General features: G+C 41.1%; 1 protein-coding gene across 3 annotated transcripts in view; it reads right to left on the bottom strand.

The window, feature by feature from the left end:
• Positions 1-19,178, bottom strand: part of DLGAP5 (DLG associated protein 5) — a 43,114-nt gene extending 23,936 nt beyond the window's left edge. Inside the window, exons 1-10 of one of the 3 annotated variants that reach the window (XM_030810899.1) lie at positions 18,963-19,079; positions 16,454-16,692; positions 10,773-10,966; positions 9,584-9,646; positions 8,440-8,524; positions 7,897-8,019; positions 6,873-6,943; positions 4,320-4,594; positions 3,149-3,273; positions 2,591-2,717 (exon numbers count right to left, since the gene is read on the bottom strand). In XM_030810899.1, coding sequence (XP_030666759.1) covers positions 2,591-2,717; positions 3,149-3,273; positions 4,320-4,594; positions 6,873-6,943; positions 7,897-8,019; positions 8,440-8,524; positions 9,584-9,646; positions 10,773-10,966; positions 16,454-16,691 — 1,301 coding nt within the window. In that variant the 5' untranslated portion in view covers position 16,692; positions 18,963-19,079. Of the gene's footprint in view, positions 1-2,590; positions 2,718-3,148; positions 3,274-4,319; positions 4,595-6,872; positions 6,944-7,896; positions 8,020-8,439; positions 8,525-9,583; positions 9,647-10,772; positions 10,967-16,453; positions 16,695-18,962 lie in introns of those variants that run through there. The other 2 variants (XM_030810884.1, XM_030810891.1) reach the window with 2 other exon arrangements.
• Positions 19,179-23,156: the final 3,978 nt, after the last annotated feature.

The raw sequence follows: 23,156 nt of genomic DNA on the forward strand, positions 1-23,156 counted from the left end.
TATATACATACAATGAAATATTATTCAGCCTTAAAAAGGAAAGTCTGACACATGCTACAATGAATGAACCTTGAGGACATTATGATAAGTGAAATAAGCCAGTAACAAAGAGACAAATACTACATTATTCTACTTAAATAAGATACTTAGTGGAGTCAAAATCATAGAGACAGAAAATAGGATGGTATTTACTAGGGGCTGGGAGGGAATGGCTGAGGAATGGGGAGTTATTGTTTAGTAGGTACAGAGTTTCAGGCACCTACCACCACGCCCAGCTGGTTTTTGTATGTTTAGTAGAGATGGGTTTTCACCATGTTGGCCAGGCTAATCCTGAACTCCTGACCTCAGGTGATCTGCCCACCTCAGCCTCCCAAAGTGCTGGGATTACAGGTGGGAACCACCGAACCCGGCAGGTTTTGTTTCTTAAAAAAAAAAAAAAAAATTTAGGGCCAGACTCAGTGGCTCATGCCTGTAATTCCAGCCAGCACTTTGTGAGGCCAAGGCAGGTGGATCACTTGAGCCTGAGTTCCAGACCAGCCTGGGAAACATGGTGAAAACCAATCTCTACTTAAAAAAAATACAAAAAAAAAAAAAAAAAGCCAGGCATGGTGGTAACCTCTTGTTATTAAAAAAAAAAATTTAAATTTAAAAGATAGATGAAAATCACCTAACATCAGTTTCCCTCCACTATATTAAGGTTATAAATATTTTAGTTTTGGTTTTAAATGTCTAGATATTAATACAAAATTATTTTTATTTTTTTAATACAAAATTCTTACGCTAGAAACAGACAAAGTCCCAGCTCCTCAGGAAGCTGAGGTGGGAGGTCGGGAGGTCAAGGCTGCAGTGAGCCAAGATCGAGACACTGCCCTCCAGCCTGGGTGACAGAATGAGACCCTATCTCAAAAAACAAAAACAAAAACAAAAAATTTGAGTTGTTTATATTCAATGACACAACATGACAATTAATAAGGAAGCAGAGGGTTGGGCGCGGTGGCTCTCGCCTGTAATCCCAGCACTTTGGGAGGCTGAGGCAGGTGGATCACAAGGTCAGGAGTTCGAGACCAGCCTGACCAACATGGTGAAACCCCGTCTCTACTAAAAATATAAACATTAGCCGGGTGTGGTGGCACACGCCTGTAATCCCAGCTACTCAGGAGGCTGAGGCCTGAGAATTGCTTGAACCTGGGAGACAGAGGTTGCAAAGAGCCAAGATCACGCCATTGCACTCCAGCCTGGGTGACAAAGAGAGACTACGTCTCAAAAAAAAAAAAAAAAAAGAGATAGCAGAAATGGTTTAGCTCTGACATTATCTAGTTGGGTAGATTGCTTAATATTTCAATAACTCAGTGGAACAACACAACGGATTAGCTACCTCTAAAATCCCTTATAATTCTAAAACCCAGTGCTCTAAAAAAGAAATTAAGCCGGACATAGTGGCTCATGCCTGTAATCCTAACAGTATGGGAGGCTGAGGCAAAAGGATCGCTTGAGCCTGCGAGTTTGAGACCAGCTTGGGCAATATCGTAAGACCCTGTCTCTACAAAAACAAACAAACAAACAAAAAAAAAACACCAAAATTAGCCACCCACTGGCAGGAGGATGGCTTGAGCTCAGGACGGAAAGGCTGCGGTGAGCTGAGATCACGTCACTGTACTCCAGCCTGGGCAACAGAGTGCAAAACCATTTCAAAACAAAAGAGAAAGAAAGAAATGAAGTCACTCTCAAAAAATATATTTATAATAGAACAAATGAATAGTAAAACTATAGTGAGATACTTACTTCTCATCTATTTGATTTACAAACAGAATAGTGTGTATTGTATGATATTGTCTATATGTATCTTGTATATATATATATAAAGAATATATATAAAGAATACATATATATAAAGAATACATATATATAAAGAATATATATATATAAAGAATATATATATAAAGATATATATATATATTCTTTTTTTTTTTTTTTTTGAGATGGAGTCTCACTCTGTTGCCAGGCTGGAGTGCAGTGGTGCAACCTCTGCCTCCCAGGTTCAAGCGATTCTCCTGCCTCAGCCTCCCTAGTAGCTGGAACTACAGGCGTGTGCCACCACGCCCAGCTAATTTTTATAGTTTTAGTAGAGATGGGGTTTCACCATGTTAGTCAGGATGGTCTCGATTTCTTGACCTTGTGATCCGCCCACCTCGGCCTCCCAAAGTGCTGGGATTACAGGCGTGAGCCACCATGCCCAGCCTATTGTCTATATTTAAAAAAAAAAAAAAATGTATAAGTTATATTTGTCTACATATGCATGAACTATCCATAGAAGTATTCACAAGAAATGAGTAACACTTGCCTTCATGAAAGGTTCAAACTATGTGGTTGGGTCACAGTGCTGAGAAGGAGTCTTCTCACTTGTACCTTTTCCTACCCTTTGAATTAGGAACCACATGAATGTACTAGTTATCAAAAAAAAATTAAAATTTAAACGTGAAAATCACCTAACATCAGTTTTCCCCTATGTTAAGGTTAAAAATTTTTAGTTTTGGTTTTAAATGTCTAGATATTAATACAAAATTCTTACACTAGAAACAAACAGACATACCTGAAATATGGCACATCGTGGTGGGGCTGAGCTATTTGACCTTCATTTCTTTCAAGTGATGGGACTTCTTTTATTGGAAGACCATTTAAATTTTTAGTAGTAGCTTCATTTTTATTTAAAACATGTTCTATAAATTAAAGAAAATCTTACATATAAATTTCAAAGCAACAATTCCTAAAATGACAGCCCCTAAAAAGACATTTTAAAAATCCTTCAATTCTTTTCAATGTTTAATTTTAAAATTTTATTTCTGCCTCAATCACTTCACATTTCCTCTAAAGTAGCTCTCAATATTTTTTTCTTTAAATTTACATTTATTTCCCCTCTTCTGTCTGTATTCTTCATTCCAATTATCTCTTCAGATATCTTTACCCATGCTTTCCTGTCTTTTCTGACCCTGAGTTCATATCCCCAAATGATATGGTGAAAAAGAACTCCAAACAAATCTGACAATAATCCAGAAAAGTAAAAATTTAATTACTATACCTGAAAGCAAAATATTTTTGTATTATTAATAACATTATTCTAAAAAATGAATAAATTAATTAAATACTATACCGTCATGCCAAACAGTTAGAGGACCCAAAGGACATTGCAATTTATTTGAATCTTGCTGTATTGTCTTGGTAGAGTAAGTTTTACATTTTTGTGCCAAAATTTCTTTTGTTGCTTGAGACTCATCACTAAAAACAATAGCAAAAATATACTTCATGAAACATGAACTCCATATATCTAATGTAAAGGCTTTCAAAATTGTGTCACTTGTTATAGATCTGGGCTAAAATAGAAATGTTTCTATTTTTTTAAAATGTGTATTCTGGAGGGGAGAACATGTAAACACCTATAGTGTGAATGTCCATCTTTACTAATTAATTGTAATGAGATTCAAAGATTTTGAAGATTTCTTAATGGAACATAAACACTTAATAGTCTTAGATGCTGCTGAGCAGTTTTTAGTATATTTGCTGCCAGCCAGTCTTTGCAAAATGATCTTGCCTTTTCTTTTAAAGGTTCCAACTGATTTTTCCCTTGTTTCGCAAATTAATCGTTTTTGTCTTCAGAGGCAGTTTTTCTAAATACTAAGCCAGAAGAAAATGAGGAAAAAGTCATATCTGAGCTAAAGTAGTATAGCAATTTTCTTTTGAAAGATGTATGTGTTATAATTAAGTCATTTATTAAAAACAAAAAAACCCAAATTGTATAGTGAAAATAACAATGCATAGGAAATATAAAAACTGTCAATTACATTATTGTACCTTCTGAAGAATTTTTTTTAAAGAAAAAATTGCATGATTCCTAATTAACACAGTTCACTAATAATAACTTTTTAAAAGCATAGACCAAATATAAGAAAGACATTTGGCCGGGCACGGTGGCTCACGCCTGTAATCCCAGCACTTTGGGAGGCCAAGGCGGGCGGATCACGAGGTCAGGAGATCGAGACCATCCTGGCTAACATGGTGAAACCCCATCTCTACTAAAGATACAAAAAATTAGCCGGGCGTGGTGACAGGCGCCTGTAGTCCCAGCTACTTGAGAGGCTGAGGCAGGAGAATGGCATGAACCCGGGAGGCGGAGCTTACAGTGAGCGGCGATCACTCCACTGCACTCCAGTCTGGGTGACTGAGCAAGACTCTGTCTCAAAAAAAAAAAAAAAAAAAAAAAAAAGAAAGAAAGGCATTTATTACCCATCTTAGCAAGGGACTTATTATTAAGGTCATATTCTTACACTTCTGTTTTTAAAGGAGTCCAGGTGTAACTGGGTGTCAAAAAAGCATTGGCACTTCTGGGAGTCATAGGTGTTACTTGATAGGTCTTCAGACCATCCAGTGGCTGAAACATAAAATCTTTAGGTGCGAAGGAATTCTTCCCTTTTATTTTTGCAGTATTTATCTCAGGTAAGTTTTCCATTTTTGATAAGACTCCATCTGGATCCATTCCACTTGTTGCACTAGTTTGTGAATTCAAAGTATTTTCTTCACTATCCACTTTACAAGAAAAACCCTAGGATGTGAGTTAACAAAGTAGAGTAAGATTTCTCTCTTCTGAGGATATATTCAACCAATTTTTATAGGTCTGAAAATACGACAACAGAAATATATGTTCTATGTACATAATTTGAGAGACAAAAACAGATACAATTAAGTGTACACATGGAATCAGAAGACCAGTTATGCTAAACCCATTGCTATTACCCGGGAATGGAATCAATTCTTTTTTTTTTTTTTGATACAGAGTCGCCCTCTGTCGCCCAGGCTGGAGTGCAGTGGTGCTATCTGGCCTCCCTGCAAGCTCTGCCTCCCGGGTTCACGCCATTCTCCTGTCTCAGCCTCCCAAGTAACTGGGACTACAGGCGCCCGCCACCACGCCCAGCTAATTTTTTGTATTTTTAGTAGAGACAGGGTTTCGCTGTGTTAGCCAGGATGGTCTCAATCTCCTGACCTTGTGATCCGCTCGCCGCAGCCTCCCAAAGTGCTGGGATTACAGGCAGGAGCCACCACACCCACCCCAAACCAATTCTTATTTAAAGACTAGCCAATACCTTTTGGGTATTACGACAAATTAAAAGATAATGGAAAATTAATATGGAAAAACTTATTCAACAAATAAGTATCTTTTTATTTAAATTACGTTGATAATTACGGCCGGGCACAGTGGCTCATGCCTGTAATCCCAGCACTTTGGGAGGCCAAGGTGGGCAGATCACGAGGTCAGGAGATCGAGACCATCCTGGCTAACACAGGGAAACCCTGTCTCTACTAAAAATACAAAAAATTAGCCGGGTGTGGTGGCAGGCACCTGTAGTCCCAGCTACTTGGGAGGCTGAGGCAGGAGAATGGTGTGAAACTGGGAGGTAGAGCTTGCAGTGTGCCGAGATCGTGTCACTGCACTCCAGCCTGGGCGACAGAGCGAGACTCCGTCTCAAAAAAAAAAAAATTATGTTGATAATTACAATGGTTTAAAATCAGAAATCTAACATTATGGAATGACTATCGTTAAGGACCAAATCCTTAACTTAAATAACCTTAGATTATAAATAACCTTAACACAAGAGCAATACTTCCAATGTGACACAAAAGATTAACCATATAAAATACAAAGCATATTTACTATTGCAAGTCAATTTGTTACTTGGTATTTAAATAATTTCTAGAGGTTTCTAGGTTTCTGATTTTTAATAAGATATGAACTCAAACCCAGGTATTTCAACCTGGACAAAAGTTTAAGTGGTAACACTGTTGAAGCCAGCATGGCAGTCAAAGCAAAAACTAGTGATAATCCTTAAGGGTTAATCTTAAGGGAGGACCTACAAGGTCCAGCTGCTTTATCTGCAAAGATTCACTGTATGTTTCCTTTCTTGATCTGTGTTTGATTTTTTACTAAGAATCTAGCCAGGTTACTTAATCTTTGGTAATTTTTTTTAATTAAGAAATTATACTGGCCAGGCACGGTGGCTCACGCCTATAATTCCAGCACTTTGGGAGGCCGAGGCAGGTGGATCACCTGAGGTTGGGAGTTCAAGACCAGCCTGGCCAACATGGTGAAACCTCGTCTCTACTAAAAATACAAAAACCAGATGGGCGTGGTGGCGCACTCCTGTAATCCCAACTACTCGGGAGGCCGAGGCAGGAGAATCACTTGAACCCGGGAAGCGGAAGGTGCAGTGAGCCAAGATCATGCCATTGCACTCGAGCCTGGGCAACAATAAAATAAAATAAAATAAACTATACCATAGATTATAGGGCAAGGGGTTGGGTCCTCAAATGGGGCATCTTTTTTGAAGATCTTATTAGAAACCATGCTAGATGCAGGCAGAAATTTTAGTTTATTTAATTCTTACAACTACTCTATGCAGGTACTCCATGTTAGGAATAAGAAAACAAGCTCATAAACTACATAACTTGCCCAGGGCTATGCAGCTAATTGGAAGCAGAGAGAGTATTCAAACCCAGGCCTAAATGAATCCAAAGTCAATGCATTTCACCCCACTTCACCCTATGTCTTGGCTAATTCCCACATACAGGTTTCTTTCAGCTGTGTTTTTATTATTTTTCTCCATCTTCTAACCAAATTATGCTTTCTCTACCTATAAAGCTCTGAAAATAAGATACCTGAAAAACAACAAGAGTAAATCCTCTTGATGCTTTCTTATCGTTCAGGAAGTTTTAACACACATGTAGGTTAACCTCTTGCAGCAGTTCTTTATGTTTAATTTCAACTTTATGAAAGTAGCAATGAGATTTTCAAAGCATCTAGAAGTAAAAAGATGTTTATTCTCTACCTTGTCGGGTTTTGTTTCTACGTTTTTGGCAGGTCTTCCTTTACTTGGCACCTTTCTTTCTGGTTCGTTTTCTAAAACAACAATAAAATATTTATTTTACCAGATAGAAATGCTACATGAAAATACTAGGAAACTTGGGAAAGGAAAAGAAGCAACAGTAGGAATATATGTCTTGAAGGATTTTTTTATTAAAAGCCATATTATAAAAAGGGTTATGGAATTTCCTGCCAAATACAAACCATCTGTTTTCAAAACCAGAGTGTTTTACCCTTTTCATCTGAATACCAAATACAGATTGAGTATCCCTTATCCAAAATGCTTGGGACCAGAGATATTTTAGATTCCAGATTTTGGAATATTTACATTATACTTACAGGTTCAGCATACCTGATACAAATATCTAAAATCTGAAATGCTCCAACAAGCATTTCCTTTGAGCATGACCTCTGAACGTCATGTCAATGCTCAGGATTTTGGATGTTTTGATTAGGGTTGCTCAGCCTGTACATATTTATTACAATTAGAAAAATAACAGAAAACTACAAAGAACAACAATGACAAATCACCCAGGATTCCATTACTCAGTTGTCACTTCAGGGTATGGTATTCCAGGCCTATGTCCACATACTTACATACGGCTTTTTAGAACTGCGATCCTACTGTTCAGAGTTTGACCTGCTTTTCTTTGCCCACTTAATATATCATGAACCATGTCATTAAGTGTTCTTTAATAATATTATTCTTAATGGCTACATTGTATTGCACCAAATAAACGAACTATGATTTACTCGGACCATTAATTTTTCACTTTGAAACACTGTTTATACTAATTAAGGTCTTCAATGTTTGGGCACCCATTGTGTGCTAACCAGATGTCAGGGCACAGAATCTATTTTCATGTATTAGAATTTCCCGTTTCCTTCTCTCCTACTCAAAGAAGTACTTGTTGATTTTTGAAATGGAACACAAAAACCTCAAGGACCAAACATTCTAGTTCGGTCACTGATCAAGGACTAGTTCTTACCATTAGCAGCTCTTGTAACTGGCTTTCTTGCTGTGGTAGATGAGACTGTTCTGGGAACCTGCTTTGCTGCTTGAGTAGCTGATCGAGTCATTCTCAACGACGTGGGCATTACAGGCTGCATGACTGTGGGGGAAAAAAAATAACCAAATCAAATGTCCCTTGTAGTTATTAAATTATTGCTGGGAAGCCAGGCATGGTAGTGCATGCCTATAGTCCCAGCTACTCGGGAGGCAGGAGAATCATTTCAGCCCAGGAGTTCGAAACCAGCCTAGGCAACATAGTGAGAACCCGTCTCTACAAAAAATATAAAAATCAGCTGGGCATGGTGGCAAGTCTGTAGTTGCAGCTACTCAGGAGGCTGAGGTGGGAGGATCACTTGAGCCCAGGAGATGGAGGCTCCAGTGAGCTATGATTGCGTCAACCTGGGCAACAAAGCAAGACTCTGTCACAAACAAACAAATTCCAGTTAACCTTCTAGACACTTAAAAAAAATTATGGCTGTGGTAGCCTCAGAGGATTTATAGTAATTGCTAATATTCCTACCTTTTTTCTCTTTGTCTGACACTTTTTTTTCAGAAGTTTGTCTTGGACCAGGTCGGGTTGCTCGAACATCACTCTCATTATCAATCTATTTAAGAGATTAGGTGCTATGTGATTTAACTGCATAATGAATCAAACCATCATATTTGTAATCTGTAAATTGATTCCTCATACGAAATCTGATCATTGTAAATGACCCAACAACCACAAAAAAAAACTACCCCAAATAAAATGAGATAAAGAAAAGCTTTCCATTAAGCTTCCAAAAAAGCTTACATCCTTTTTCAGAATCACAGAATTTAGAAAATGCTAATAACCCAAGCTATTAAAAACAGCTAACTATAACTTGCCTTCTGAAGGTTCTTGAACACTCCTAGACATGCTTTCACTTCAAAACCTTTTAATTTTGCCTACAAAATACTTCCCCTGGATAAAAAGCGCTTTCCCATGGTTCTCTCCTCCACTTCCATAATGACTTCACTCAAAAGGCTTTCATCTCAGGGAGGCCTTCCTTAACTGCCCAATCAAAATTCTACCCCATACCTACTTCTAGTACACCCCACCCCCCTTTTAAAAATCTCTTTCATAATACTTACCATCTTCTGACATTTTATGTATTTTTTTTAAATGTCTTACATGTAAGATCCACAAAGGGAATTTAGTTTATTATATCCAAAAGCCTACAACACCAGGAACATCACAGCAATGCATACGTGGAACTTAGCTTCCTCACCTGATAAAGACGCATATTATTTCACTTTTTGCCCACTTCACTTTGTTTTAGTAACCCTCCTAATATCTCTATTACAGTATTTTGAAGATCTGTAAGTTTATAACACCTACCCTGTGTGCTTTCCTCTCCATCTGCATTTCATGCAGGTAACTTGGAATGCATAATAGGAGCCCAGTAAACAAAACAAGAGTGTGACACAAAGACAGTTTGCCATGGATCTCATAAGGAATGTTGGAGCAAATATTTTAAGTGAAATTGCTCTACATCACCATACCAAAAACAGTGACTTTGGTACCTGTTAACTCTAGTAAATCAATCGTTATGTTTGAATCTGATATTAGACTTAAAATGAATTTACTTACTAAAAAAGTACAATTTATCATTTTAGTAACAATTATCTACTATCAACTATACCTTAGTCTGCTCCATTTGGTCTTTGGCTTTTGACCTTGTAATCCGTACAGAAGATGGAATAGCCTTAGAAGAGTCAAAAGAAAATGAACTTAACAAATGAACTGGTAAAGGTTTACTTCCATATCTTATTACAAAATAAAGCTCCCATTTTAAAGTTAAATTTTATCCTTAATCTCTTATAGCAAAAAGATACTTAAATTCCTTTTTCTGGTTCTAGCTTGATTTAAATTGTTAGTAACTTCAAAAATTACTCATATTTCTCAGTGAGAAAGAAATTTCAAACCGTATTTTCCAGGTATTGGAATCATCATTAATATGAGCTTCTATCCTCTCTTTTAGTTCTCCTGCCTCTCTGACCGGTCCTCAGCCTGGTACCTGACTTCTGCCTACCTAAAGGTACTCTCTAGAGCACACTTTTTCATAACTTTATATATCCTTATTGGAATGGTCTCATTTAGTCCTACAGCTTAAACACCCATCCATACTCCCAATATTATATCCTAAATCGACATCTTAGCACCAATTTCCATCCTGCTTTCCAAATTTTTACTAATATCTAGGTGGCCCACACAAGTTTAAGATTTTTAAAAAGGTTATTAACATGCACCCACTTAAGCTTGTTCCTTTTCTTATCTCTTTTAGCAGCAGAGCTTCTCTCTGCTTTTTCAATTTCCTTTACCCCTCACCATCTACTTGGCCACCAGTCCTGTCAAATGCCTTTATTTAGATGTCTTACACCTATTTTTTCCTTTTAAAACCCACTGCCCCTTTCCATCTATTCTATTACAATAGTCTCATAATTGGTTTCCCTATCTATAAATGCTTCCCTTTCCAGACTAAAATCTTTAGGGCTGTGGTATTTTCCTGAATTATTAATTTGACAATGGCACTACCCTTATTTATAAACTTCTCCTGATTCTGCATAACCTACAGGATAAACACCAAATCCTTTGCATAACATTGTTCAGCCTGGTTCTACCCATTTTCCTAGTTTTATCCTATCTCCACTTACCTACAGCTATCTTAAGAGACCTGATTTTCATTCTTCTGAGCTACTATTATGTCATTCCCACCCTCTACCAACCAGTTAATAGAGACTAAGGGAAAGGGGTTATTTTAGTCAGTTAATGTCTTGAAGAAAATGCCAAATAAAAGAAACTATTCCTTTATATTAAGACACTAAATTTACCTTTTTTGGCTCAGCTTTCACAGCATTCTGGTTTGATAAAAGAAAACAAGGCATATCAGGTCTATAACGACCCACTTTAAATATTCCTCGTTTAGCTTTCTCTCTCTGCTCTTTCAATTTTTGAAGTTGCTTTTCTTCTTTATATTTTTGGAGCATCTGTTTTCGTTGATCACCTAGAATAGTTTTCATTGCCCCTAGGCAGAAAAAAAACCAAAACCACACAGTATATAAAACATTTCAGATGAAAAGTTATGCAAATGTATAAACAATTATTTTTGTGTCATTTCAACTGCTGCTAAAAAACGCTTTCAGGCCAGGCATGGTGGCTCACGCCTGTAATCCCAGCACTTTGGGAGGCCAAGGAGGGCGGATCATCTGAGGTCAGGAGTTTGAGACCAGCCTGGTCAACGTGGTGAAATCCCATCTCTACAAAAATGCAAAAATTAGCTGGGTGTGGTGGCGGTCACCTGTACTCCCAGCTATTCGGGAGGTTGAGGTAGGAGAATTGCTTGAACTCAGGAGATGGAGGTTGCAGTGAGCCAAGATCGCGCCCCTGCACTCTAGCCTAGGCGACAGAGCAAGACTCCATCTCAAGAAAAAAAAAAAGCTTTCAATAAGCCAGGCACAGTAACACACCTGTAGTCCCATCTACTGGGAAGGCTGAGGTGGAAGGATCATTTGAGCCCAGGAGTTCAAGTTCAGCTTGAGTAACACAGCAAGACCTCTCCGCACAAAAGGAAATGCTTTTAATATTTCTTGTTAATTGTTTAGCACTCTAACCACAAGTTATTTCAACCCCTAGTCTTTTAAAATTTGTATTCATTTTGCCTTCATGTGTTCAGATATTAACTGCTTGCTATGTACTAGGCATGTATTACTTCTTTTAAATTAATTAACTTGTATGACAGCCAGCATCCAAGCTGCCCTCTACTGATCCTCACTTCCTGGTAGTCTTGCCCTGTGTTATCCCCTCTCACACTGAATAAGGCTGACTTGTGTGACCAAGAGAGTATTACAGGAATAATGGAATATGACTTCTAAAACTAGGTAGTGTTTGCATTGCTCTCTCTTGAAGCGTCCCTTGCTCTGGGAGAAGCCAGGTGCCATGTGGGGCCTTAAGAAGACTCAAGCAGTCCTACGGAGATGTACACATGACAAAGAACTACGGCCTCCTGCCAAAAGCCAGCATCAACTTGCTGTTCATGTGAGTCAGTCATCTTGGAGGCAGATCCTCCAGTCTCAGTTAAGGCTTCAGATACATCTCTGGATGACATCTTGGCTGCTACCTTCAGAATCACCCAGCTCAGCCATACCCAAGTTCCTGACCCACAAAAGTTGTATGAAATAATCAGTGTTTATTGTTTTAAGCTGCTAAGTTTTGGGATAACTAATACAATTATAGGTGCTATTTATTATAATAGATGTACTCCATTCCTTCTCACCTATTCAAGGACATTCTTCCAGCAACTTATCCTCTTACTCATCTATTTTTTCCTCTACTGAATTGTTGCCATTATGAAGTTACAGACACGCAGTAATTTCTCTCAACCTACATCCTCATCTAGCACTTATTTTTCTAGTCCCATTTAAGGCAAAATTCTTCAAGAGAGTTACCTGTATCTCTACTATCAACACTTTTATTTATTTGTTTATTTGAGACAGAGTCTCGCATTGGCGCCTGGGCTGGAATGCAGTGGCGTGATCTTGGCTCACTGCATCCTCGGCTTCCCGGGTTCAAACAATTCTCCTGCCTCAGCCTCCTGAGTAGCTGGGATTACAGGCGCCCACCACCATGCCCAGCTAATTTTCTGTATTTTTAGTAGAGACGGAGTTTCACCATTTTGGCCAGGGTGGTCTCGAACTCCTGACCTCATGATTCACCCACCTTGGCCTCCCAAAGTGCTGGTATTACAGGTCTGAGCCACCGTGCCTGGTCTTTTTTGAGATAGTCTCACTCTGTCGCCCAGGTTGGAGTGCAGTGGCGCAATCTTGGCTCACTGCAACCTCCACCTCCTGAGTTCAAGCAATTTTGCCTCAGCCTCCCTAGTAGCTAGGATTACAGGCATGTGCCACTGCGCCTGGCTTATTTTTGTATTTTGAGTAGAGATGGGGTTTCATCATGTGGGCCAGGCTGGTCTTGAACTCCTGACCTCAGGTGATCCACCCACCTTGGCATCCCAAAGTGCTGGAATTACAGGTGTGAGCCACCAAGCCCAGCCTATTTCCAACACTCTTTACATTCCCTCTCTTTTCAAAATTATGAAAAACTTCTAATATACACACAATTATAATGAACCCCATATACCTATTACCCAGATTCAATAATTATGAACATTTTGCTGCAGCTGTTTAAAACAAATTATGCTTAGAAGATTTCATCTCTAAATACTTTAGTATATACTTCTAAAAAATAAAGACATTTCCGGCAGGGCGCGATAGCTCACGCCTGTAATCCTAGCACTTTGGCAGACCAAGGTGGGCGGATTATCTGAGGTTGGGAGTTTGAGACCAGCCTGACCAACATGGAGAAACACTGTCTCTATGAAAAATACAAAATTAGCCAGGCGTGGTGGTGCATGCCTGTAATCCCAGCTACTCAGGAAGGCTGAGGCAGGAGAATTGCTTGAACTCAGGAGGTGGAGGTTTCAGTGAGCCGAGATCGCGCCATTGCACTCCAGCCTGGGCAAGAAGAGCAAAACTCCGTCTCAAAAAATAAAAATAAAATAAAATAGGCCGGGCGCGGTGGCTCACGCTTGTAATCCCAGCACTTTGGGAGGCCGAGGCGGGCAGATCACGAGGTCAGGAGATCGAGACCACGGTGAAACCCCATCTCTACTAAAAATACAAAAAATTAGCCGGGCGTGGTGGTGGGCGCCTGTAGTCCCAGCTACTCGGAGAGGCTGAGGCAGGAGAATGGCGTGAACCCGGGAGGCAGAGCTTGCAGTGAGCCGAGATTGCGCCACTGCACTCCAGCCTGGGTGACAGAGCGAGACTCCGTCTCAATAAATAAATAAATAAAATAAAATAAAATAAAATACATTTCCTTTCATAGCCACGATATCATCATCACACTTAACAAAATCAGCAGTAATTCCTTGTTATCTATTACATGGTTCAGATTTAAACGTCTCTTTGTTTCAAAGAGGTCTTTTAAACCATCTATTTATTTAAATCAAGAACCAAGTAAGAGCAACACATTTTATTTGGATTTCTTTTTAAATCTCTTCATCTAAAACAGATCCTCCTCCCCACTCTTGGCTTTTCATGCCATTGTCTTACCGACAAAAGGTAGTCAGTTTTCCTATTGAATGTCCTTGCAAGCTATATTTATTTACTTACTCCTCCAGGCCCCATGTTTTCTATAGACTACAAATTATATCTAAGGGTTTGATTATACTCATCCATTCCAATCTGACTTTCACTCCCTGAACCTCACTCCACCAAAACTATTCAAGATCACCAGTGACCTCCACAGTGGTGAAGTCCATATTCTCACCTCTATTATACTTGATCTAACAAGCAGTACTGACTAACATAGTTAATCAGTCTCTCCTTGATATGCACTTTTCTACTCGGTTTCTAGGACAGCACGTTCTTCTGGTTATCCTCTTACATTACTTTGCACTGTTCTTTGGTTCTTTACTAGTTTTCCCTTGTCTTTTTTTTTTTTTTTTTTTTTCTGACAGAGTCTCACTTTGTTGCCCAGGCCGGAGTGCAGTGGCGTGATCGGCTCACTGCAACCTCCACCTCCCGGGTTCAGGTGATTCTCCTGCCTCAGCCTCCCAAGTAGCTGGGACTCCAGGCAAGCACCACCATGCCCAGCTGATTTTTGTATTTTTAGTAGAGACAGGGTTTCACCATGTTGGCCAGAATGGTCTTGATCTCTTGACCTCGTGATCCACCCACCTCAGCCTGGGGTACTGGGATTACAGGTATGAGCCACTGCATCCAGCCTCTTGTCTTTTAATACTTTAATATCAACTAAATTATTGCAATAGTCTACTTACTGCTCTCTCTGATATCATACATACTACCCTATAATCTATTCTCAATACAGCAGCCAAAGTGATCCTTTTTTTTTTTTTTTTTTTTTTGAGATGGAGTCTCGCTCTGTCGCCCAGGCTGGAGTACAATAGCATGATCTCAGCTCACTGCAACTTCCACCTCCCGGGTTCAAGCGATTCTCCTGCCTCAGCCTCCTGAGTAGGTGGGATTACAGGAGTGTGTCACCACACCCAGCTAATTTTTGTCTTTTTAGCAGAGATGGGGGTTTCACCATGTTGGTCAGGCTGGTCTCGAACTCCTGACCTCGCGATCCACCCGCTTTGGCCTCTCAAAGTGCTGGGATTACAGGGATGAGCCACCGTGCCCGACCTGATCCTTTTCTTTTTTTTTTTTTAGGGGACAGGATCTCCATGTGTCGCTGAAGCCAGAGTGCAGTGGTTTTTCACAGGCACCACTGTAGCACACTAAAGCTTCAAACTCCTGAGCTCAAGATTTCCTGCCTCAGCCTCTGGAGTAGCTAGGGCTACAGGCCTGACTCCAAAGTGATCCTTTTAAATCAGATTACATAAACACCCATTAATGGCCTCTCATTTCAGAGTAAAAGCCAATGTCCTTATAATGATGGTCCTTAGGATTCTATGTAATCTATCTCCCTTGCTCATTCTTTTCTACCCAGTTACCTACTTGCATTTACTAAAACATATCAGGCACACTCCTACCTCTAAGCCTTTGCAAACGGGAAATAAAGGATATTTTAATAGCATACTGACATAGTTGGACTTTAATTTGAAAGATTTTTGGTTAAGAAATAGAGTATTTGAGAGGACAAGATGAGAAAGGAACCACCCTTTCTCAGATAAAAAATGTTTGGTTCTTTCTGCCATTCCCTATTTATCCTAGCATTATTTCAATGCCATCTAGCTCCTAACGCCTGCTATACGAACACAACAAGCAGGAGTAGGGTGACTCCTGACTAAATACAAGTCATTTCTCAGTTCCCTTTCTCTTTTCTGTAGCATCCTTTGCCTTCTAAGATGCTCTATTTTCATCTTTTTCTGAGATTATTCCTTTCTTCTTTAGTTGGTTCTTTCCATCCTAATGGTCGCAATCCTTCTGGGCAAACTGCAAGGATGAATTCTTTGCTCTTGGTAATGTTTCCATTGACAAAGTACTCTCATTTCATGGATCCTTTAATTATTCTATTTGTACATTTCTTATCAATTTATCTTGTTAACACTTATCCTACCCAAGCTCCATAAGAACTTTAGGATTTCTATGAGGCAATATAGACTATCAATAAAGTGTTATAATACTCCACAGGTAAATGGCTTTGCCTTAAAGACAGTAGTTAGTTGTAGATAACAGGTTATTAAGGGGCCAGGCGCGGTAGCTCATGCCTGTAATCCCCACACTTTGGGAGGCTGAGGCAAGAGAATTCCTTGAGCCCAGGAATTTGAGGTTACAGTGAGCACACCACTGCACTACCGCCTGGGTGACACAGTGAGACCCTATCTCTTGTAATTTAAAAAAAAAAAGGGAAAAAGACCAAAAAGAAAAGTTATTTATAGAATGGTATTTCAAAACTCTTTTGGCCAGGGTTTTTTACTCATATAGGCATTAAACCAACTATTATTCACTCTTCAAAGTACTTAAAATTACAACAGACCTTTACTTACTTGGCTTAACGTTGGCCTTTTCTGGAACAAGCTCTTGAGATGTCTCATCTAATTCAACAAGAATTCTACCTTCCAAGGTTGGAATGTTTACATCTTTCAAACCAAAGTGTCTATTTCGTTCGTATTCCTTATGTCTATTTTCTTTCTGAGACAGTGATTTCCTATGAGCAATTTTAGTTCTAATCATTTCAGTACTTATATCCTTCCTGTGTCGACTGGCAAAATGTGATGAAGACATCCTGTCAAGGAAAAGGACAAAACCCAACTTACATGAATTTTCATTATTTAAAAAATTAAGATTACAGTTTATTTCCTGTCCCACCTCTGGGCCTTCTGAAATAAAAATATAAAATGTACAATGAAATAAATATGTAACACTGAAAAGTGGGAAGAAGATTATCAGAGAATAAGAAGCTACCTATTTGGGGGTTTTAAATAGGAACTTGCTTGACCAGTGAAGAGAAAGCCAGGAAGCAATAGTCCAGAATAAAAGAAGCTCTGGGCTTACCACAGAGAACACTGCAAAAAGAAAAGTGTGAACTAAAGGTGAAAATAGGTTAAGTGAAGGACCATGTACACAATGGTTTCCTTACCCATGATGACGAATGCAGGTAGTTTAACATTTCTTCTAAAGCCAAAAGAAAACCAAAAACAAACAAAAACCCCACACCGGGTACCTATTAGTCATATAGGGATAATCAATAAGCAACCGGATACAGATAGAGTTGGATGGAGAGGCACAGGGCAAAGTATGTGGAAAGGAACAAGGAGCTTCCATGCTCTCTCAGGTAGCACCACCGTTTAGGAACCTTCATGTGTTCACCTAAAAAGCTCTCCAAACACAGGTGTTTTTTTTTTTTTTTGGTTTTTATGGCAGCTTCATTACATAAGCCTGAGTGATTAAATCATTGACCACTGGTGATCAGGTCAACCTTCAGCTCCTCTCCCCTCCCCAGAGGTTGTGAGGTGGGGCTGAAAATCCCAACTCTCTAATCCTGCCTTGGTCTGTCTAGTGACCAGCCCTAATCCTGAAGCTATTTAGAGGCATCCAGCTATCAGTCAATCATTAGCACACAAAAAGATACCACTTTGAAGACTCCAAGGATTTTAGTAGTTGTTTGCCAGAAAACAGAACAAGACCAAATATATGGTTCACAATAACCCTATCAGTTTGCTCCATTATTTTCACCCATACAAGAAATTATACAGTTTAGGCCGGCACGGTGGCTTAGGCCTGTAATCCTACCACTTTGGGAGGTCAAGGCAGGAGGACTGCTTGAGCCCAGGAGTTTGAGACCAGCCTGGGCAACATAACACGATCCCGTCTCTATAAATTTTAAAAAAGAAAAGCCATACACACACACACACACACACACACACACACACACGCATGAAATCATATAGTTTGTCACACGGCTTTTTCTTGGAAAGATCTTTGAGAATGTATTCAAGCAAAACAAAAGAGGACAATAAAGACGATGTCAGTGGATCCAACTGGGGAGAACAAAGAAAAGTGGAAAGTTTGAGGGGGTCACCTGTGTAGCTGGTATAGAGAACTACCAAGCCAAATTGGAGAAAGGATACTGATTCTCAGAAGTCTTGGCAGTTAAAAAACAAAAACAAAAAAAGATAAGGGGGAGGCTCTGTGATAGACACACTATGGTATACTCTTCAACAAGAATTAACTAAATCCACTAGAAAACCCCAGATAATAGAAAAATTGACACAAGTAATGCAATAAATTGTTACATGATTCTAAGCAATCGACAAAATATAAAAAATGAGAATCTGTCTGACCTGCATGCTAATAACATTCTCCTCTAAGACCCAAGGAAAGTGACAATGGACTGTGCTTTTCATAAAGAACTCTCTTCTACTATTTATCTCCTGCAATATTAATTCGCTAAAGATTGAAGAAAAATTAAGACTTATGTATTAAATACAGAATAGCACTATCCAAAGCAAGAGAAAGAGCGAGGACATTAAAGGTACAATTATCAGAATAACCCTGAAAGGTAGTTAACTATTATCGCTCTCATACAGATGAGGTCAATTAACTGCTCACATTAGCATATCTAAAAGTTGGTGAAGCTGGGATCCCAAGCCAGGCAGCCCTGGCTCTTCACACACACCTAAATTTTGTTTAGCTGAGTGGCGTTTCCTCCAGCTTGAAAGTCTAGAATGCGTTAATCTTGCTTGACTAGCTCTCAACCGGGCGTTTTTAGTTGCCATGAGACCTGGGAAGTGCTACGGGAATTTAATGTCGAAGCTAGTGAAGAACAGTTTCACCCCAAAGGCGAATTACGCCCCGGTGGTGAAACGCTGACTACTACAGAGGTCACGGCAAACATACAGACTCTTCTGAAGGCTCACATTATCAGCTTCGGGAAGGGCAGGTAACACGGTCCTAAAGGGGCCTTCCTCTGACTTGCTCCCACTCGCAGCCCCCGGTCCTCAGACCCTTCTAGACCTTCAACGGAAGCGGGCCAGCTCTCCAACACCCACCTACCTGAGCCACCTTCTAGCGTGAAACCTCAACCAAACAAAAAGTAAAGAACTCTCGGTCTGGACGACCACCGCCGACTCCGAAGCAGGAACCTTCCCAACCCGAGCCTCCACGAAATTCAAACTTGCCGCACCGAGCCGCTGATTGGAGGGGCTTTAACCAACACTTCCGGGGAAGATCCCACCCCTTCCACTCAACGAGGCTTGCGATTGGTTTGCTCCGTGCGACATTTGAATTGATTGAAAGGTGAAGGGACGGTTCAAAAGATGGGTAAGAGAGGGGAAAATAGGCGGGACCGCGACGCGGGATGAGAAGGCTTGGAGCGGTGGGGGCGCTCACGTCAGGTGAAGGGCGGGAGTGCGCGGTGGAGCCCGAGGGGTGGTGCTGGGTCCCTGGCAAAGCTGGGCTGCGGGAAATCTCCCCCAGAGCTCGCAGGGCTTTTTTTTTTTTTTTGAGACAAGGTCTCTGTCCCTCAGGCTGAAGTGTAGTGGGCACCGACCACTGCTCACTGCAGCCTTGACTTCCTGGGTTCAAACCATCCTCCCACCTCAGCCTCCCGAGTAGCTGGGACTATAGGCGCGCACCACCACGCCTGGCTAACTTTAAAAAAATTCTGTAGAGACAGGGCCTCACTACGTTGACCAAGCTGGATTCAGGGCTTTTTAATGTCCTTGTTTAGTCACAGAATCCAGCAGACCTTCTTGGAATGTTTTCTTTACTAGACATTTTAAAGAAAAGGCTTACCCCAATTATCAAATCTTTACATAGTTTAGCGTTACTTTTCAACGTCGCCAGCCCCCTCCCCTTTTTTTTCTTTTCTAGTTCATTTTTTGTTGATTCGAAGTTTTCGTACAGTGAAAATAATAGTTTTTCCCCCCAGTGGACAATTTGATGAGTTTGGTAAATGTAAACAGCTGTGTAACTACCACCCAATCAGGACATAGAGCATTTCCATCACCCAGAAGAGTGGCCCGTTTCTTTCCTGTCCATCTCCCATGGCATCAGCAACCACTCCTATTTCTAGCACTATAAAAATGAAGGTGATAGGTACTCTTTTGGGTCTGCGTGAACCAGAAGTTAGTAGTGTTTGTTATTGAGAGGCATTCCATTCTGCGTATGTTTAATTTGAAAAAATTTTTTTTTAGAAGCAGGGTCTCTCTGTCCCCCAGGCTAGAGAGCAGTGGCACAATCATAGCTCATTGCAGCTTTGGCCTCTTGAATAGCTGGGACTATAGGGGGGTGCCGTCACCCATGTCTAACTTTGTAAGGAATTGCCAAGCAGTTTTCCAAAGTGGTTGTACCATTTTACAATTCCCACCAGCCATGTATAAGAGTTCCACTTGTTTCACATGCTTTCCAGCATGTGGGGTTGTCAGTCTCTAATGTTCACCCTTCTGGCCAGGCACTGTGGCTCGCGCTTGTAATCCCAGCACTTTGGGAGGTCAAGGCAGGGGGATCACAAGGTCAAGAGATCAAGATCACCCTGGCCAATATGGTGAAATGCTGTCTCTGCTAAAAGTACAAAAATTAGCTGGACATGGTGGTGCGTGCCTGTAGTCCCAGCTACTCAGGAGGCTGAGGCAGGAGAATCGCTTGAATCCAGGAGGTGGAGGTTGCAGTGAGCTGAGATTGCGCCACTCCACTCTGGCCTGGGTGACAGAGTGAGACTCGTCTCAAAAAAAAAAAGAGACTGAGAATGGTGGCTCATAACTGTAATTTCAGCACTTTGGGAGGCCAAGATGGGAGAATCACCTGAGGCCAGGAGTTCAAGTCCAGCACTGGCAACATAGCAAGACCCCATCTCTACCTAATAATAATAATAATACAATATTAGCTGGGCATGGTGGTGCACATCTCTAGTCCCACTACTTGGGAGGCTGAAGTGGGAACATCACTGGAGCCCAGGAGTTTGAGGTTACAGTGAGCTATGATCGCACCACTGTACCCTAGCCTGGACAAAAAAGTGGGAACCGGTCTCAAAAAAAAAAAAAAAAAAAGCAAAAAAGAGAAACAAAAACAAAACTATTCTGCTATTAAGAAACTCTGATGCATTCTTCAGCATGTCAATTATATTTTTTTACCCTGCAATTTCTGCTTCTTTTAAATTATTTCAGCTTCTTTGTTAAATTTATCTGGTAGAATTCTGAATTCCTTCTCTGTGTTGTGTTGATTTTCTTTGAGTTTCCTCAAAACAGCTGCTTTGAATTCTCTGCCTGAAAGTTCCTTTATCTATGTTTCTGCAGGATTGGTCCCTGGTTCCTTATTTAGTTCATTTCATGAGATCATGTTTCCTGGATGGTGTTAATGCTTGTAGATGTTCATTTGGTGTCTGGGCATTGAAAAATTAAGTATTTATTGTAGTCTTCACAATCTGGGCTTGTTTTTGGCTGTCCTTCTTGGGAAGGCTTTCAGGGTGTTTAAAGGGACTTGTGCCCCAAGCCTAATAATGCTGTGGTTTTTTCAGACTTGTAGGGGTACCACCTTGATGGTCTTGGAAAAGATCTGGAAGAATTCTCTGAATTACAGGCAGAGACTCTTGTTCTTTTCACTTACTTGCTTGGAAATAAATGGAATCTGTCTCTCTGCTGAGCCAGCTGGAACTGAGGGTGGTGGCCCACTGTGGCCACCACCACTGGGACTGTGCTGGATCAGACCTTAAGCCAGCACCTATCATGGCAGTGAGTTCCCCTAGGCCCCGGGTATTCCCAGAGCTGGGCTGTCTGGGAGCCAGGGATTGGAGTCAGAAATCTTAGCAATTTACCTGATGTTCTATTTATTATTATTATTATTGTTTTTTTTTGAGATGGAGTCTCACTCTGCCGCCCAAGCTGGAGTACAGTGGCTCAATCTCGGCTCACTACAAACTCTGCCTCCCAGATTCAAATGATTCTCCTGCCTCAGTCTCCCGAGTAGCTGGGATTACAGGCGTCTGCCACCACACCCGGCTAATTTTTGTATTTTTATTAGAAACAAGATTTCACTATGTTGGCCAGGCTGGTCTTGAACTCCTGACCTCGTGATCCACCCACCTCGGCCTCCCATAGTGCTGGGATTACAGGCGTGAGCCACTGCGCCTGGCCTACCTGATGTTCTATTCTACTGTGGCTAAGCTGGAATTCAAACCATAATACAAAGCCCTTTCATCTCTTCCCTTCCCTTTCCACAGGCAGAGGAGCCTCTCCTATAGCCACCACCACCACCTGTTCATGGGGGTTTCTGCCAGGCTATGGCTGATGTTCACATAAAGCTCAAGCATTCTTCTGTCAGCTTGCAGTGAATGCTGCCAGGCCTAGAACTCACCCTTCAGGGCAGTGGGCTCCCCTTTGGCCCAGGGCAGATCCAGAAATGCTGTCAGCCTAAGCCTGGACTCAAGGACTCCCCCAAGAACCCTCTTGGTGCTCTACCCCTCTGTGGCTGAACTGGTACCTAAGGTGCAAGACAAAGCCCCCTTTACGTTTCCCTCTGCTTTTCTCAAATAGAAGGAGTCTTTCACTGTAGCCACCACAGCTGGGCATGTGCTGGGTCACCCCTGAAGCCAGCATATCTCAGAGCCCAAGGCCCACAGCATACTCCCTGGTATTGCCGCTATTCAGGGCCCAAGGACTGATGAATCCTGCCAGGACTGAGTCCTTCCTTTCAAGGCAGTAGGTTCCCTTTTCGCCCAAGGTGTGTCTAGAAATGTTGTCTAGGAGCTAGGGCCTGGGATGGGAGCCTCATCACCCTGCTCAATGTCCTATTGTACTGTGGCTGAGCTGGTATCCCAGATGCAAGACAAAGTCCTCTTTACTCTTCACTCTCCTCTAAGCAGAAGGAAAGAGTCACTTCTGTTGCAGAGAGCTGCACTTCCTGGGGTTTGGGGAGGTATGGCACAAGCTGTGCCAGCTGGTGTCACTTCAGGTCACTTACCATGCTAGTTCACTGGCTGTAAGGCAAGCCTAGCATTAGGAGTTGCCTAGGACTTGCAGTCCTTGTGTTCAGACTGCCTTTCAGGTTTACCTAGGACCCCAGAGCACTTCAGCCCGCTGTGGTGTGCCTTGCTGAGAAGCTCACGTTCCAATTGCTAGGCTATTCCCCTCTGGCTAGGGATGGTCCAAATGCTCCCTCCATGCGTGGGGTGCTGGCTGAACCCAGCACAGCTTTAACTCTGCTGTGACAAGGCAGCACTGAATATAATGTGAAGTCCATCAGTCACTGCGC

This window comes from Nomascus leucogenys, chromosome 1a, assembly GCF_006542625.1.
Source record: "Nomascus leucogenys isolate Asia chromosome 1a, Asia_NLE_v1, whole genome shotgun sequence".
NCBI classification, from domain to species: domain Eukaryota; kingdom Metazoa; phylum Chordata; class Mammalia; order Primates; family Hylobatidae; genus Nomascus; species Nomascus leucogenys.